The 15862-nt window shown below is 32.9% G+C and overlaps 2 protein-coding genes across 2 annotated transcripts; both read left to right on the forward strand.

Annotated features, from left to right (window-relative positions):
* The first annotated feature begins 2734 nt into the window (after positions 1–2734).
* On the forward strand, positions 2735–4585 carry LOC104115600 (transcription factor bHLH118-like). The gene is made up of 3 exons (XM_009626270.4): positions 2735–3313; positions 3547–3882; positions 4161–4585. The coding sequence occupies exons 1-3, from the start codon at positions 2954–2956 to the stop codon at positions 4233–4235; spliced, it is 771 nt and encodes a 256-aa protein (XP_009624565.1). The 5' UTR covers positions 2735–2953; the 3' UTR covers positions 4236–4585.
* An 8753-nt stretch (positions 4586–13338) lies between these two features.
* On the forward strand, positions 13339–15341 carry LOC104115601 (transcription factor bHLH118-like). Its single transcript, XM_009626271.4, has 3 exons — positions 13339–13911; positions 14212–14553; positions 14784–15341. Exons 1-3 carry the CDS (start codon positions 13519–13521, stop codon positions 14853–14855), a joined length of 807 nt encoding a protein of 268 aa, XP_009624566.1. The 5' UTR covers positions 13339–13518; the 3' UTR covers positions 14856–15341.
* Positions 15342–15862: the final 521 nt, after the last annotated feature.

Below are 15862 nucleotides of genomic sequence, written 5' to 3' on the forward strand. Positions count from 1 at the left end.
AATATGTTCCTCCACCATACAAATACAATAAAAGTTTAAGAAAATCCGGTACTTCTTTTAATTTTTTCTCACAAGACATTGTCCTAAAATTTTATTTGCGCGCTTCAATGAAAATTTTGTGGAGTTTATGTGGCCTATTTTCAATTGCCTTGTTGCATTTTTTAATTGTAACTATTTTTTAACAACTTTACAAACTATATTCCTATTAGCAACCCCAAATCTTTACATAGTATCATTTCTATTAAAGTTTAACTTAAACATTTTTATACTTGTTGCACGTATATATGCATAGAAAATTTAGCTAGCAGATATTTTTTTTAATTAAAAAAAGCATTACAACAGTTTATTCATATTGTACATTTACACCAAATTTTCTTTTAGTTTTATGGTAAAACTAAGATTTTTTTTTTATTTTACACATAAACTTTCTGTGCAAGGGTGTGCTACACATGTTGCTCAAATGATTGTAAAGTTTCTTATCATTGTACCTTTTTGCGTAATATGGCTACCAGCAATATGTTGTGTTTTTCGTGAGTTTTTGAATCTGCTTTTTTCTTATTTAGTTGCAGGTCATGACAATTGACATCTAACAAATTATCCATCTTGAAGAGTTCTTCTTCTTCTTCTACGTTTAGAAACTTCTTATATTAGAAACCAGTTATCCCATTCATTTAACAAATACTATTATTTTCTTGTTAAATGAATATATAACTGGAATTCTTGTTAAAATAATATATAACTGGTTTGAAGTCCAATGAGTATTTGCATAGTTATCCCAGTAACATATCCAGATTTTGTTACTTTTTAATTTGAATAGTAAGAAAAATATCTGTATAATAAATCGGAGAAGTCAAATCTATAGGTTGTCAAGATTGGCACACAATTTTGGGACTTGTTTAAAAGCTTCCATGTTTTAATTTCCAAGTTTGAACTACGAATTTGACTCAAAAGACTGCAAAAAGCTTTCTTGGATTCCTATTTCCTAAAGTTGTTTCTAATTGGTTTTAAGCCTTAGTAGTACCCCGTTAGCCACAATACAAAATGAATTTGTAAGGAAAGCATGCCCATTTATTAGCACTGAAAAGAGTGGGGTCCACTTAGAAGTTAAAAATTTTACGCGTGTCAGAATCAAGGGCTAAGTTGGTCTATGACACACCTTACTTTCAAAGAGTTAATTCCAGAGACATATTGATCAACACACACAAAAATTTAAACGGCAGCTACAATAACTATATTTGTCAGCCAATCGAATCATTTTATTTTTATATAATTATAAAAATACCCTCTGACCCGAATTGCAGCGGATGCACCTCATTTTTATCCGGAGGCACCTCTCTTTCTCTCTTATTAATAGTAGTAATAAATTGTCCACTGTTCATATTTCAGAGACTTAATAATCAAATATGTATTTAAATTCAAATATTTTAATCTTAAAAAGGGGCCTAATCTAGTTGTTAACGATTTGTGAGTTTTTTGTCAACATTTTTAGGTAAATAAAATATGCGCCCACTAAACTAAATTAAAAGCTGAAAGTTTGCCATGTGGTAGAACATTAATTGTGCAATGCCTATAGAATGCCCCTTTATACTTTCTTCTTCCTTAGGTAAAAACATGTGTTTGGTCTAATCTTTGAAAACGTGTACCCATTACCGTTCGATACTTTCCAAATATTACTGTATCAAAAATATAAAATTTCAAGGACTGAGTACACATTTCTGATTGAGGAAAGAGGACAACAACAAAAAGTATAGGAGTGTCATTTAAAAGGACACTTTCAAGCTGTCGCTGATGGTTAAAACGTGCTTCAATGCAAACATAGCTAGAAGCCCATAGCAAAAGCTAGATATCTTTGCAGCTCTAATTAATAATCTCTCTGAAAATTTACCTAGGCTGGAAAAAAAAAGTGTTTCAAGTACGTTAAGCTTTTATATTTCTTTGTTTTGACTTACATATTGTAGAAAATGTGAAGACTATAATATTATTTAGTAAAAGTATCCGCATAGTATACACACTCATTCTTGGAAAGAACATATATATATATATATATATATATATATATATATATATATATATATATATATATATATATGATCATCGTATATATCCCACCTGTTAGCGGTTAGAGAATTATACTTTCCATTCTAATGTGAAATCTTAAGTTATGATATGCCACATATATACTAGAATAAAAACTGTTCCCAATTTAGTTCATCTAAATTAATTTAGATTTGTTGTAAATGGAATTGTTCGACTCTTCATTACTACTCCCTCCGTTCCAGTTTATGTGAACCTATTCTCTTTTTGGTCTGATCTAAAAAAAATGACCCATTTCTAAATTTAGAAACAATTTAGCTTAAACTTTCAATTCTACCATTAATGAGAAACTTTAATAACCACACAAATACTCTGAATTTTTTTTTTTGACTTGTTTAAGATCACAAATTAAAAAATTCTTCATTCTTTCTTAAACTTCGTACTCGATCAAAAGTATTTATTAGCAATAAAACAAAAAGACTCTTCATTAGTTAATATATTTCTAGTCAAGGGCATTTGGGACACAAAACAATTTCTTGTTAACTTTGGAGACAATTCCTGAATTTGTGCACAGAGACCACAATGGTGGGGTTGCAATTATAAATAATTTACAGTAGACAGTATGGATTAAATAAATAAACTATAGGACCAAAATATAGCTTTAATAAAAATTTGGTACTGATGAGGTCAGTCCTTACCTCTACTTGTTTATGGAGACAAGGCAGACAATCATGGCTTCTTAAGGACCATTAAAAGATCACGCAATCCTAACAAACCTATCTTCCCTTCTTTATTATTACAATTATATATATCTCCATTACTTCATATATAAATACATATCACCTCTAGCAGAAAAGAGCTGGAAAACTTCTTCAACTGAAGAAAGAAGAAGAAGAAGAAGGATAAATAGTGTTATAATATGTATTCTTTACAAGAAAGTGATGAGTTGATGTTTCAGATTTTCTCTAATCCTTGCCAACAAAGCAAGATCTCCCAAGATCTGGTTATGGATTATGCTTCTCTGGAGACACGTACTCATGATCCTTTAAATTATATTAACAATAATTCCCAGGTCAATAAGAGACTACCCAAAAGAATATTAGGTACTACTGATAATAATATTCCAGATAAGAAAGATGAAACTGCTGCCGCTGCTGCTACTCCTGATGATTTCAAGCTTAGAAGAATTATGCATAGAGATATCGAACGTCAAAGAAGACGAGAAATGTCTGCCCTTTACTCTTCCCTCCGTTCTCTTCTTCCTCTGCAATATGTCAAGGTAATATTATTAAACACACAGACACACATATATGGTGTTTTCTTGTTAGTTACTATATCATAACCTTAACTAGTCTTCTTAATATAATGAAAATATCATTTGTTCTAGCTTCTAGATGAATTCCACCTTGGGATATCTTGTATGCTCTAAGGGATTAATTAAATTTAATCTTGGAATTGGTTAAACTATTCTGAGTTATTTGTGTTTATATATATATATATATATATATATAGGGCAAGCGTTCGGTATCGGACCACATGCATGAAGCTGTGAATTATATAAAAGAAATGCAAGCAAACATGAAGGAATTGGAGAAACGGAGAGACTTGCTAATTAAGTCGTCCTTACCCAATTCAATAAGATCAAATAATTTCACAGTTTCTCCAGATTGTGTCACGGTAAGCCCCTGCCTGCAGGGTGGCATAGAGATCTTGATCAGCGTTGACTGTAAAGCGCAATGTTTTCCCCTTTCAAGAGTGCTGAGGGAGCTTCTGAAACAAGGGATTAATGTCGTCAGTTGTGTCTCTGCAAAAGTGAATCAAAGGTCACTGCACACAATTCAGATCGAGGTACTACTGTATATATATGTATTGAAATAAAGATCTAATCATATTTTGTGAATTAGGTGTAAGGAATTATACTATCAGGTTTGGTTAACCTGTAACATATGTAATAACCGGTTAAATTTAATAATGTAAAAGTTCTTTATCCTATAAATTAGCATAGGATAAACTCAGATAATTGGAGAAAATTTTCTTTCATGCTTTCTTAATATGTTTCTTGTAAATTGGTTTCGTAATCTAATTACCTTCTTTAATAAATTAATCATGCATATATCCTCCTGCAGGTGTGCGATAAGAACAACATTGATCACCAGGCATTGCAACAAAAAGTGATTGATTTAATCAATGTGGACTTGTAGTTCTCGAGTTATTACAACTAGTAACAAACCATGCAGCTGCATTCATCTTACAATGCTTTAGCATTTAACACGTACATGGTCAGAATTCAATACTCAGAACCGTTGCCATATAAGACTGTATTGTTTGTAGAGAATGCATTATTGCAGCTTTAATTAATAGTGTGATGCGGTGAATCCCTCCCTCCTCTATATATCTTTTCTTTAAGGGAAAAATATCTTGACGGACAATAAAAAAAATCCATCTTCTTGTAGTTTAGACAAATTCTGATTTCCATGTTATACTATTATAACAAAAAGTCGGAAATCAGTTGATCAATAAAGCATTGAGAAAAAAAGATTTTCTGCTTTTACTTCTGAATTTGACTATCAGTTGAGCTCTTTATACTATTTTTGATGCAATCTATCAGTATGCAGATATATAGAAGATGCTAATGGATACTTAAATGTACTTTGTTCTCATGTCACAATTGACCATTCACCAATTTGCTCATGATCTTCTTTAGACATGAAGTGAGCAATTAATCTTGTTTTGATTTCCAAGTTCCTCTAAAAAATATTAGTATAACTTAACTAATAAGCAGATGCTCATGTATATTGTTGAATGTCAAACTAGTCAAAGAAGAAGCTAAGATATGCAATGTAATCCTCTTAGGACAATTGTTGAAGACCACAAATATCTGTATGATGTGAATACAACCACGATTCAACACATTTGGAAGGAGGCAAATAGATGTACAGATTTTCTAACAAATAATTGGTCATAACCATCCGAAGAAGATTGGTTAATTAATCCAAAAAATTGTGCTCAAGAAAATGAAGTTTATTTTCCAATCAGATTTAGCTTATACTGATATACTTTACATACGAAAGGTTTTAAAAGCTTTTAGTTATAATTAGTGCTCTTTTCAATGTAACCTAGCGTGGGGTTTTTTTTTTGGGGGGGGGGGGGGGGGGGACGACGATGTTCACATCTGTGGAGTGTTTGTTCCGTAGCACGCACACTTCAACAGTTGAACTTATCTGTTTCCACCAATATGAATTCCATGGTTTATGCAGGAGTAGACTTTTTTTTAAAAGTATGTTTTGACAGGAGAAAAGGAACAAGAACTATTAAGTGAAGGCACTCCAATCATTAGCAATCTCCCCCTGTGCTTGTGTGTTTCTAAGCAAGTAATAGTAAATATACTACTATCTCTATTCTATCTTGTAACCAGCTATATGTTTGGTTTGAAGTTTTCTTTATCTTGAGTAATGGTATATTTAAACATTTATCCCTAGCTTAGTTTCATTTTATTTATCTTAGTTTAGAAGCAGAAAAGATTAGAACAACTTTTGTTAGAATAATTTCAGCTAGTACTTGTAATATTTTGGCCCGCTTTGAAAGCAATTATGCTCTAAGTAACATGAACACTTCAGTCTGTAATAGTCTTAATAACTAGTTATTTGAGTAATATATTACTCCTTTTTAACAAAAAAAAGAAGACATATTAGGCATGAAGTACCCGTTGAATCATATGTGGTATTAAACATGTTTTGTTATTCCTATAAGGATGTGTCATTAAGGATAAACTAACTAATTATAGAAAAATGCTTTTCTTTTTTAAATAGACTAAGCAAAAAAGGGACGGGGTGCCAAGTAGATATCAAATCTAGTTTTTTAAAGGGACGGGGTGCCAAGTAGAGAATGTAGGGGTCGTTTGGTAGGGGTATAAGAATAGTGTTTAATATGATAAAAGGCAATGCAAAATTTGTGTGGTTAATATGATAAAAGGCAATGCAAAATTCGTGTGGCAAATGCAGGAAACTATCATGGAGATTAGAAGAATTATTTTGCAGGCTAATTGTGTTATTCAACATTGGTATAGAGAGGCAAATCAAGTTGCCGATGCCCTTGCCAAATACAATATTGAAGACATAGTAGCGGTTTTTGTCATGACCCAAAATTCACTAGTCATGATAGCACCTAACCCGATATGTTAGGTCAGCCAATAACAATTAACACAATTCTAATAAAATAAAGGTGATCAACAAATGATATATTTGAATTTTTTTTCATACAATATTCCAAGGACTTGTAGTACAAGATATGAGCTACTAAGACTGGATTATTGCAAAAACGGATATGAAATAAATACAACTTATGTTTGAAAGGTACATAAACAGAATTCAACTCTAGAACTACCCAGGGACAAGTGGTAGCCACATCTGGAAGGCACGAACATCTTCAGAGTCAGCCCCCGACATCCACCGCAGCTCCGCTCCAAAATTTACACACAAGGTGCAGAAGTGTAGTATGAGTACAACCGACCATACATACTCAGTAAGTATCTTGACTAACTTAGGTGAAATAGTAACGAGGCTTTTTAGTTAAAAGATACTCACTGATATAACATGTGCAGAAGACTAGCAATAGAACAATACTAGAATATAACAGAATAGATTACAAGAAACAAATATGTGAAGCGGTAGATGATTTCTAGAAGAACCACAATTAATATTCCTCAATATCACTACCAATCCTCTTCTTAGAGCGATAACCAACAAATCAAATGGCACTGCAATACCCTTTGTACATTTATTTCATCCTCACCAACTATACGTATAACAGAACCACCAGGTGAAAGAAATGTCAATAACAATAATGACAAGGTAGGAAATACACAGGTAGCAATGATGAACAAGGCAGTACAGATGGACAACAGTAATAGACTAGGTAGGAGGCATAAGAATGATGATATCAATTAGAAAAGAAGAACATAATTTCACCTAACTAGCATAGTAGAAGGCATAGATGTAGATATAACAAATAAGAAGGGAAAGCGTGATCTTTATAAGCTAAAAAAATAGATGCATGAATGACTAACATGGTAGAAGGCTTATACTAAAGTGTAACAAAATAGAAACGACATGGATGTAGATATAATAGTAGAAAATGAGGCATGATATTTGCAGTTAAACAGATAGAAGCCATGGACATCACAACAACAATCGAGATAGAGGACAAAGACAGAACAACAACGACAATGCACGTAGATAACATGGGTGAAACAGTAATAACTCTAGGTACAAGCATGAATGTACACACAAGGAAAGGATATCACAACATATGACATGTCCCTCGTCCTCGCCTGCACGAAAACACCATTTGCGCCATGAACTCATGATAATATAAAGACATGGTGATATAAATAAAATGGCACAGCATCACCCTTCGTGATTTTACTCTCATCCTCACATGATAATGTAAATGAGATTAGGATAATATAAATGAAATGGCACGGCATCACCCTTCATGCTTTTACTCTCAAATGAAATAGCACGGCATCACCCTTCGTGCTTTACACTTTTCTTCACATGATAAAATATATGATATGGCACGGCATCACCCTTCGTGCTTTACACTTTTCTTCATATGATAAAATATATGATATGGCATGGCATCACCCTTCGTGCTTTACACTCTCCCTCACATAATAATATATATGTAATGGAACGGCATCACCCTTCGTGCTTTACACTCTTCCTCACCAAGCATATGTATATCAAAGACAATAAAGGTAGGATGCATAAATAACATCAAGGAGAGTGGTTATACGAATATTCCAAATGTACCTCAATCACAACTTTCAAGCCAACAATAGTTCAATAAACCCTCAAGAACCTTATTGTCCAAGTATTTCATCAAATCTAAAAAAAAATAATCTACAACTCAAGCATAGAATCTATTATCTCAAGAATAACGGTCGTAGAAATGTATTAGTGATTAAGCATAATGATTACCGAATTAGACACATCAATATTTCTCAAAATACCGTCAAATTTTAATCAAGTTATAATAATAAACTAAATCTTGGTTCCTAACATCTAATTCCATATTCTTAGTAATCTAGAAGTTAAGTAAGCAAGAAGGTCACGTAATTCTACATGGCACAATTTATAGTATAATTTACCCCCGAACATGATTAACCCTGGCACATACATATACGCTCGTCACCTCATATATGTATCACCCCTGCATGTAGCAAATAATAGTAATTAGTTAAAAAAATTTCTTCAACAAAGTTAGGCAAGACACTTACTTCAAACAAGCCAAATCGATATACTAGAAGTGCCATCCCTCTCGAATCATCCTCTGAACAGCTTGAAGCTAGCAAAAAAATAACTCAAAATCATCAAATAATGCCAAGGGAATCAAACCCAATCGATAAAATTCGAATCTTTACATATTAACTCAAAGTCAACCAAAAAATCAAACTAGGGACCCGCACCTCGAAACCCGAAAAAACTCACAAATTCCAACAACCCATTCAATTACGGGTCCAACCATACTAATTTCACTCAAATCCGACTCTGAATCGATATTTTAAACTCAAAAATCACTTTAGGAAAGTTTAGACAAAAAACCCCAATTTCTCTTTTGAAACCCTCGATCAAATACCAAAATCGAAGGTAGATTCATGATATAAAATCAAAAATGAGTAGAGAACTCTTACCCCAATCTAGAAGGTAAAAATTGCTTCAAGAATCGCCTCAATCCGAGCTCCATATCTCCAAATATGTAAAAATGGCCGAAACCCCCGTAATAGTGTACTTTATATTCACTGGACAGGAATACCTTACGTGATCGCTGGACATTCTTCGCGATCGCGAAGAACAAACTCAGCAGCCTCACAAAATACCTTACGCGATCGCGCAATAGCCCATGTGAACTCTATGGTTACCTTAATCTGAGTTATGCGATCGCAACAAATACAATGTGAACGCAAAGAAGAAACAGCCACTTCCTAGCTCATTCCAAACCACTACGTAAACGCGGGAGTTCTTGAGCGAACGTGATGCACAAACAACAGCAGCCTACGCGAACGCGTCTGAGGACTCGCGAACGCGAAGAAGAAGAAATAATGTGCTCAAATTTTCCATTACGCGATCTCACCTCCAAGTCCGCAATCGCGAAGAACCTTTAGTGCACCAGACTTCAGCAGAAACCAACAATGCGATATGAAGGAGAAATGGTCTGAAATTGATCCAAAACACGCCCGAGCCCCTCGGAACCACGTTTGAACTATCCAACAAGTCTCGTATCATAACAAAGACCTACTCGAGGCATCAAATCACGCATAACAATATCGAAACGATGAATCACACTTCAAATCAAAATCAATAAACTTTGAACTTCTAACTTTCACATCCGATGCTGAAACCTATCAAATCACTTCCGATTGATCCCAAATTTTGCACATAAGTCACAAATGACACAACAGATCTATTCCAACTCCCAGAATCCCAATCCGAGCCCGGTAATCACAAAGTCCACTCTCGGTCAAACTTCTAAATTTTTAACTTTCGCATTTTCAAGCATAATTTAACTACGGACTTCCAAATCATAATCCGGTCACGCTCCTAAGTCCAAAATCACCCAACAGAGTTAACAGAACTATCGAAACTCCATTCTGGAGCCATTTACACACGAGTAAACATTCGGTCAACCTTTTCCAACTTAAAGCTTCAAACATAAAATTCATTCTTCCAAATCACTTTCGAAAACCTGAAAATCAAAACCGGCAATTCACACAAATAATAATACATCATACGATACTGCTCAAAATTTTAAATAGCTAAACGGAATGCAAATGCTCAAAACGACCGTCGTTACATTTTTTTTATGATCCTAAAATCTTTCCAGGAATGCGATAGGCCCTTATGTTCTTGATAAAGCTCAAATTGCGTCAATAAGGCATAGACAAAGGAAAAACCTCTTTAAGTGATCTGGTATTTTTTGCTGTATCTATCTTAGATTACAAGACAATGTATAGCAGGATATACTTTTCCTTGTCTCTACTATGTTGTCCATTTGTAATCAGTTGCATTTGCTGGAGGTTTTGGCTCAAAAGTCCCCCTATGTTTTTGTATAATCTTTTGGTTTGCAATAAAGGCCAGCGCCACCTAAAGGCGTGAATTATATATAAAAAAATGAATCGGATATATTAGTAATGCTGGTATTAGTAATACTGACATTAGTTATGCCAAGATTATTTCTTATTCACTGTTTGATTTGGTGTATTAAAGCATTGCATAATTTTTAAAATATAAGTTGTTTACAAAAATGCCCTCCACATTCTTTAACTTTGTACACTACACAACATTGTTTTACAGGAGAGCAAAAATAAAATAGAAAATTAATCGGAATATTAAAGGTAAAAGAGAAGAAAACTTAATTGCTATGACATATAATACAAAATACCAATTATTAAAATAATGGGTAGATTTTTAACAAATAAAGAAAACTTCAGTTTATATTTTGACCGAATTCAAAATCATACTTAGTATTAAATATGATATTATTTTGATTATAGTAGAATGCCAAAGGGAAAAAAATTAATTAAAATATCACAATATGACGAAAAGTAATTGGAATAGATTTTGAGAGATTTGAGGGGTAGTTATGTCTTTAACTATATTTGTGCAACTATTAAAAATTCTTGCATTGCTAATACCATAGTTTGCTATGTATTAGTTATACATTGGATAATATCAAATAGAATGTGCAACTAATACGTGTACTAGTTATACAAATACTTGTATTAATTTTACTTGTATAATTAAAAAAATATAGCAAGCAAGCACAAAGCTAATGCTTGCATTATTTTTTTTCTAACCCCTCTGGCCAATCTACCAAAAAAGATAAAGAGCTTTTTAAGTTATTTGTGTGAAAGAAAAAAGTGTTAAAATAATGATTATTTTTCTTTTCACTTTTCAGACTTTTCAACCAAACACGTTTAGAGAGTAGTGTTCAAGTTTTAGAAAAGCTGAAAACTCTCTAATAGCTTTTGGTTGAAAAAAAATTCCGATCATTTTTTTTTCAATTTTTCTTTTCCCAATTTTCTGACAAAGAAGTGAAGTGGTCAAGATATTTCCATATACATTTTTGGATGCCCTTTTATAGAGAAAATAATCTCAATTACAATTTGAATAAAAGAAACTGACATTACAAATATATCATGTACTTTAGTTACTTATCTCCTGTAAAAAAAAAAGCCATATAACTAAATAATATTGTTAATGGGCTATGGCAATCTTACCCAATGTAGGATGTTAAGGTCCTGCCGTAGGCGTTACATGATTTTAGTTTTACAACTGAACTTTAATGCAGGTTTACGTATTTAAATTGGCGTGCCAAAGGTTTTAGTATGAAAGAATATAAGTATCAAATAAGGGATAAAGCAATGCTTCTTCCGTAGTTTATAACAGATCATTAACAGCATGGTATCTGCTCCCACTTAAAAGAGATCCGGATTTCATATTTTTTATGTTTTTTTCTTCCTTTTTTAAATAATTTATTGTTGTAAAGTAACAGCTAGGGTATTAGGTATTCGACACCCAGTCCAGTGAAGGCTATTAAACCCTACAAACACGTTCAAACCTTTTCTTGTTTCTCCTCTGTCCTCCATCAAAAGGGCATCGTATATAGCAACCCTTTATATTTTAATTTAAATTTAAAAGAATCAACCCAAATAGTCCCCACGCAACCGCTTAACTAAAATAAGCTAGGGGATATAATCTTTATTTAATTATGTATAATTAATACATTATTTATGGATACCGACCAGTTAGAAAAAGTAATTATTAAACTCTACCGGTTATTTTTGTAGAGATTCCTTTAATTTATACATACTAATAGTGTAATATATTTCTATACAATTAATATATTTTAACCAGTTATAATATGCTATTCACTTTATTTTAAATTATTAAGTTAAAATTGGACTATGCTGTTTTGCTTCTCTAGGACAGATTCTATCTTAAGTAGGATTTTGGAAACATATAACATAGATGTCTTTTGCATTGTCGTATTTATTCTTGTTTTAATGTCTGTTTGGAGGAATACAAGTTAAAATTACTCTATGCTTGCCCTTCCAGAAAATTAAAAAGTAGATTGTGCCTAATAATAGAAAGACTGATAATGAAAAGAAATCCTAAGCCCGAATTTTCGAGTAAGGCTTACTATTCTAAAAGAGTACTCCCCTCGGTTCACTTTTACTTGACACGTTTTGACTTTTCATGCCCCTTAAGAAATAATAAATGAAACGCATAATTTATCATGATACTCATATTAATTGATGCATATTTTATTGGATTTGAGAAAAGGATTTGAAATGAGTAATAAATATTGTGGGTACAACAATTTTTTTTTTTCTCTTTATATGCGTAAAGTGATAAGTAAAAATAAAAATTTATTTTTAATATACATGAACTGAGGGGTGACATGCACAGAGTGCGAAAAGGATATCTCAATTATAAACTTTCACGCAATTATTTGGTCAAACCAACTTCTAATAGAATTAATACAGACAATATCCCTATCAACATTGTAATCAGATCGCAAACCTAAAGGCTAAAGATATGCTATTTATTACATATAACATCTGCTTGGAGTAGTTGGTCAAGTAACAGTATTAATTAAATCAAAGTGTTTGGTCATTGTGCTATGGAAAAGATATTGATAATTAGTTGAAAAGATACTCCAGGTATGATGTTTGGTCCACCTGTGTGAATGAACTTAATTAGCCCGATTTGGTTTAAAGGCAGTACACAAGTACAGTGACCAAAGCACTGCACAAAAAAAAAGAAGAAGGTTAAATTACTAGTAAGATTCGTATCTTTTCTCTTTGATTTGATAGCTCCTTTCCCCTCAAGATTTCCCAAGTCACAACATAGCAAACAACCTCTTTTATCTTCTTCAAATTTTACCAATTCCGTCATTTAATTAGTGCGTGTATTTGTTAAGCTTGAAACGTATAATTTGTTAGAAAAATAATATCCCGTCCAAAAATAATATCCACGGTATATAACAATAACATAAGAGAATAACAACGATATCAAATCTTTTTACGGGATAAAATACAATACCCAAACAGAGCAATATAATATCACTGTAATATTACAACTTGGTAGAGTCAAGAAACTATTACAACTTAAAAAAAAATAGCACTCTTTATTTTAAACACCAAATAACAATATTACTCTCGCTCTTTATTTATCTCACATACTAAAATATGTATATTACTCTCTCTAAGCTCTATTACGATCACTCTTATTTTTGGTGTGTTTGATCTAAGAAGCAAATCATACTTCTATTCCTAGGAAGAGAACCCTCTTTAATCAATGAGATGCGCTATTTTTGCAAGCTTGCAAGTTGCCAACTTGTTGTTGCCAGCTTTCTCTTTTTATTTTATTTTATTTATTCAAATGGGTTCTACATAATTAATTAGTGGAAGCACTGATTATGGATAATTTCCACTCAAATGTTCCTTTTCAACAAGATGATGATAATGATCATCACCAGCTTCTTTATCCACCAACAAACACCAATTCTTCTTCTTTTCTATATTATCAAGAAAACAGTACCCAGCTGCAAGATCGGGTTACAGATCTTACTCCATTCCATTCATTGGAGGTGGACTCAAACAATGTTGACTTGAACAACACCAACAAAATTAACAAGAGACGCAAAAAGTCGCAGAATTCATCATCAGCTGTTTCTCTTCAAGTTGATGAAAACACTGCTGATTGCAAGCAGAAGAAAATAATACATAGGGAGATCGAACGGCAAAGAAGACAAGAAATGTCTAATCTTTATGCTTCTCTTCGGCAACTACTTCCTCTTGAGTATCTCAAGGTCCAAATATTACTCTTTTCTTTTTGTTATTATCGTCTTCTATTTGCATTTCTAAAACTCAGATCTCCCGCTGCCATTCTATTTAATTAGAAGCTGACTAACTTTCCCTAAGGTAGGAGAGCGTAAATTTGCCTACATGTTACCTATAGGTCAATAGTGTAGGTTGTTTACGTCACATCTCTTGTGGTGGGGCCCTTCCTCAAATTATGTGTAAACACGGGATGCCTTGTTCACCGGATTGACTTTTTTTTTTCCAACTTTTTCTAAGCAGATAGGTAATATTTTGGAATTTTTTTCCAGGGAAAACGTTCCACATCGGACCACATTCTTGAGGCTGTGAATTATATAGAACACCTGCAGAAAAAAGTTAGGAAAATGGAAGATAATAGAGATAAATTAAAGAAGGCATTAAGTTCAAGCGATGTTGAACACCCCAAAAGTGGATGCTCGTCATCGGCAGCAATTATTATAACAGTAAGGCTATGCTTGGATGGCATGGAAATATTGACAGATTGTAGTGTTACGAACGAAGGGTTTTATATATCAAGGGTTCTTGAAGTACTACTTCGTGAAGGTCTTAGTATTGTGAGCTGCAGCTGCAACAAAGTTAATGGAAGGTTACTTCACACTATCCGAACTGAGGTATATATATAACCCTAACTAGCTAGCAAATTGATAAAATCAACTCATAGAAGGAGGGGGACCATAACCCTTGGTCGTGGGAAGTTTGGTATTGATCCTACCTTGTTATTATCCCAATTAAAATTACAAAGGAGGGGGACACAGAAACCTAACCTCCCTAGAATATACAAGTAGGATTCTATTGAACAAAGATCTTTTCATTTGATTTTGTGTTGTGAATATTCTTGCAGGTTTGTTCTCCCTCAAGTATTGATGCTTATGAGCTCCAACAAAAATTGGCAGCTACGGTTAATTCAAACTGATATAATTAAGCTTCAAGTAACTCTCCGTTGGATCTTGTTAATTTAGCGCAGCACTAGGATATGGATTCTTCATATATCGACTGCAGGTTTCCTGAGAGTTTTCTTGAAATGTGACATATTCCACATATTTCTTTTATAACCTTAGCAATTTCTGTTCAATGTTTGCCTAATGAGTATAAAAGGAAAGTAGCAAATTGGCTGCTAACTTTTTTTTCATGGTTGTTTTAGCTGCAACTTCGTTTGTGTTGTGGTTGTGATGCTGGCAATAGTAGGCAGGTATGCATTTCAGCTATATGTTCTTGTTAACACAAACAGGCAGTAAAAGACACATCAATTAAACACTGTACAGAGACCAAGACAGAAGAAAACATTAGCATCAGCAGTTCCTCTACTGTGTACCTCTGCTCCCAATTCGATAGCGTTGCAATGTCTCACAAAATATTCTGTCAATAATACATCTAGCTTAACAGCTTGTTTGGATGATTGTTACCTATTGTATTGTATCGTATTGTTACTTTACATATATAATGTTTGTTTTGATTAATTGTTATTTAAATTTTATTGTATCGTTAAATCTGTCATTACGTAACGACGAAAAATATCACTTTATGGAACGACCGATTTGGTATGGTCGCCTTGTTTCCTTATGTTTTTCTCTCATTTTGCCCTTCCTTATTATTAAATAATCATATTTTATCTTTTACTCTATCTTTTTATATAATAATTCTACCTAGTAGCTTACTTTTTCTTAATAATATTGCAAGTTTATTTTTTAAATTGTTGGTACATGCATGACATCATGAAACGACGGCAAACAATACAATCTATCCAAATATTGTATACATCAAATCAATACAGTAGAATACAATGTACGATACATTATGAAATGATACATAACAACCATCCAAATAAGCTGTAACTGAACTTTTGAACTCTTGGAACTTACAGTCAAGCCAGCAAAACCTTGTTTCTCATTATCTGCCCCTTATATATAATAATGCTGGAAA

The sequence above is a fragment of the Nicotiana tomentosiformis genome, chromosome 3 (assembly GCF_000390325.3).
Source record: "Nicotiana tomentosiformis chromosome 3, ASM39032v3, whole genome shotgun sequence".
Lineage (NCBI taxonomy): Eukaryota > Viridiplantae > Streptophyta > Magnoliopsida > Solanales > Solanaceae > Nicotiana > Nicotiana tomentosiformis.

What these genes read in the sequence shown, in the direction of transcription:
- LOC104115600 (XM_009626270.4), top strand. Translation starts at nt 2,954, where the DNA reads ATGTATTCTTTACAAGAAAGTGATGAGTTGATGTTTCAGATTTTCTCT. An exon ending in TTCCTCTGCAATATGTCAAG is followed by an intron (nt 3,314 to 3,546) that starts GTAATATTATTA and finishes ATATATATATAG; the next exon opens with GGCAAGCGTTCGGTATCGGA. An exon ending in TGCACACAATTCAGATCGAG is followed by an intron (nt 3,883 to 4,160) that starts GTACTACTGTAT and finishes ATCCTCCTGCAG; the next exon opens with GTGTGCGATAAGAACAACAT.
- LOC104115601 (XM_009626271.4), top strand. Translation starts at nt 13,519, where the DNA reads ATGGATAATTTCCACTCAAATGTTCCTTTTCAACAAGATGATGATAAT. An exon ending in TTCCTCTTGAGTATCTCAAG is followed by an intron (nt 13,912 to 14,211) that starts GTCCAAATATTA and finishes ATTTTTTTCCAG; the next exon opens with GGAAAACGTTCCACATCGGA. An exon ending in TTCACACTATCCGAACTGAG is followed by an intron (nt 14,554 to 14,783) that starts GTATATATATAA and finishes ATATTCTTGCAG; the next exon opens with GTTTGTTCTCCCTCAAGTAT.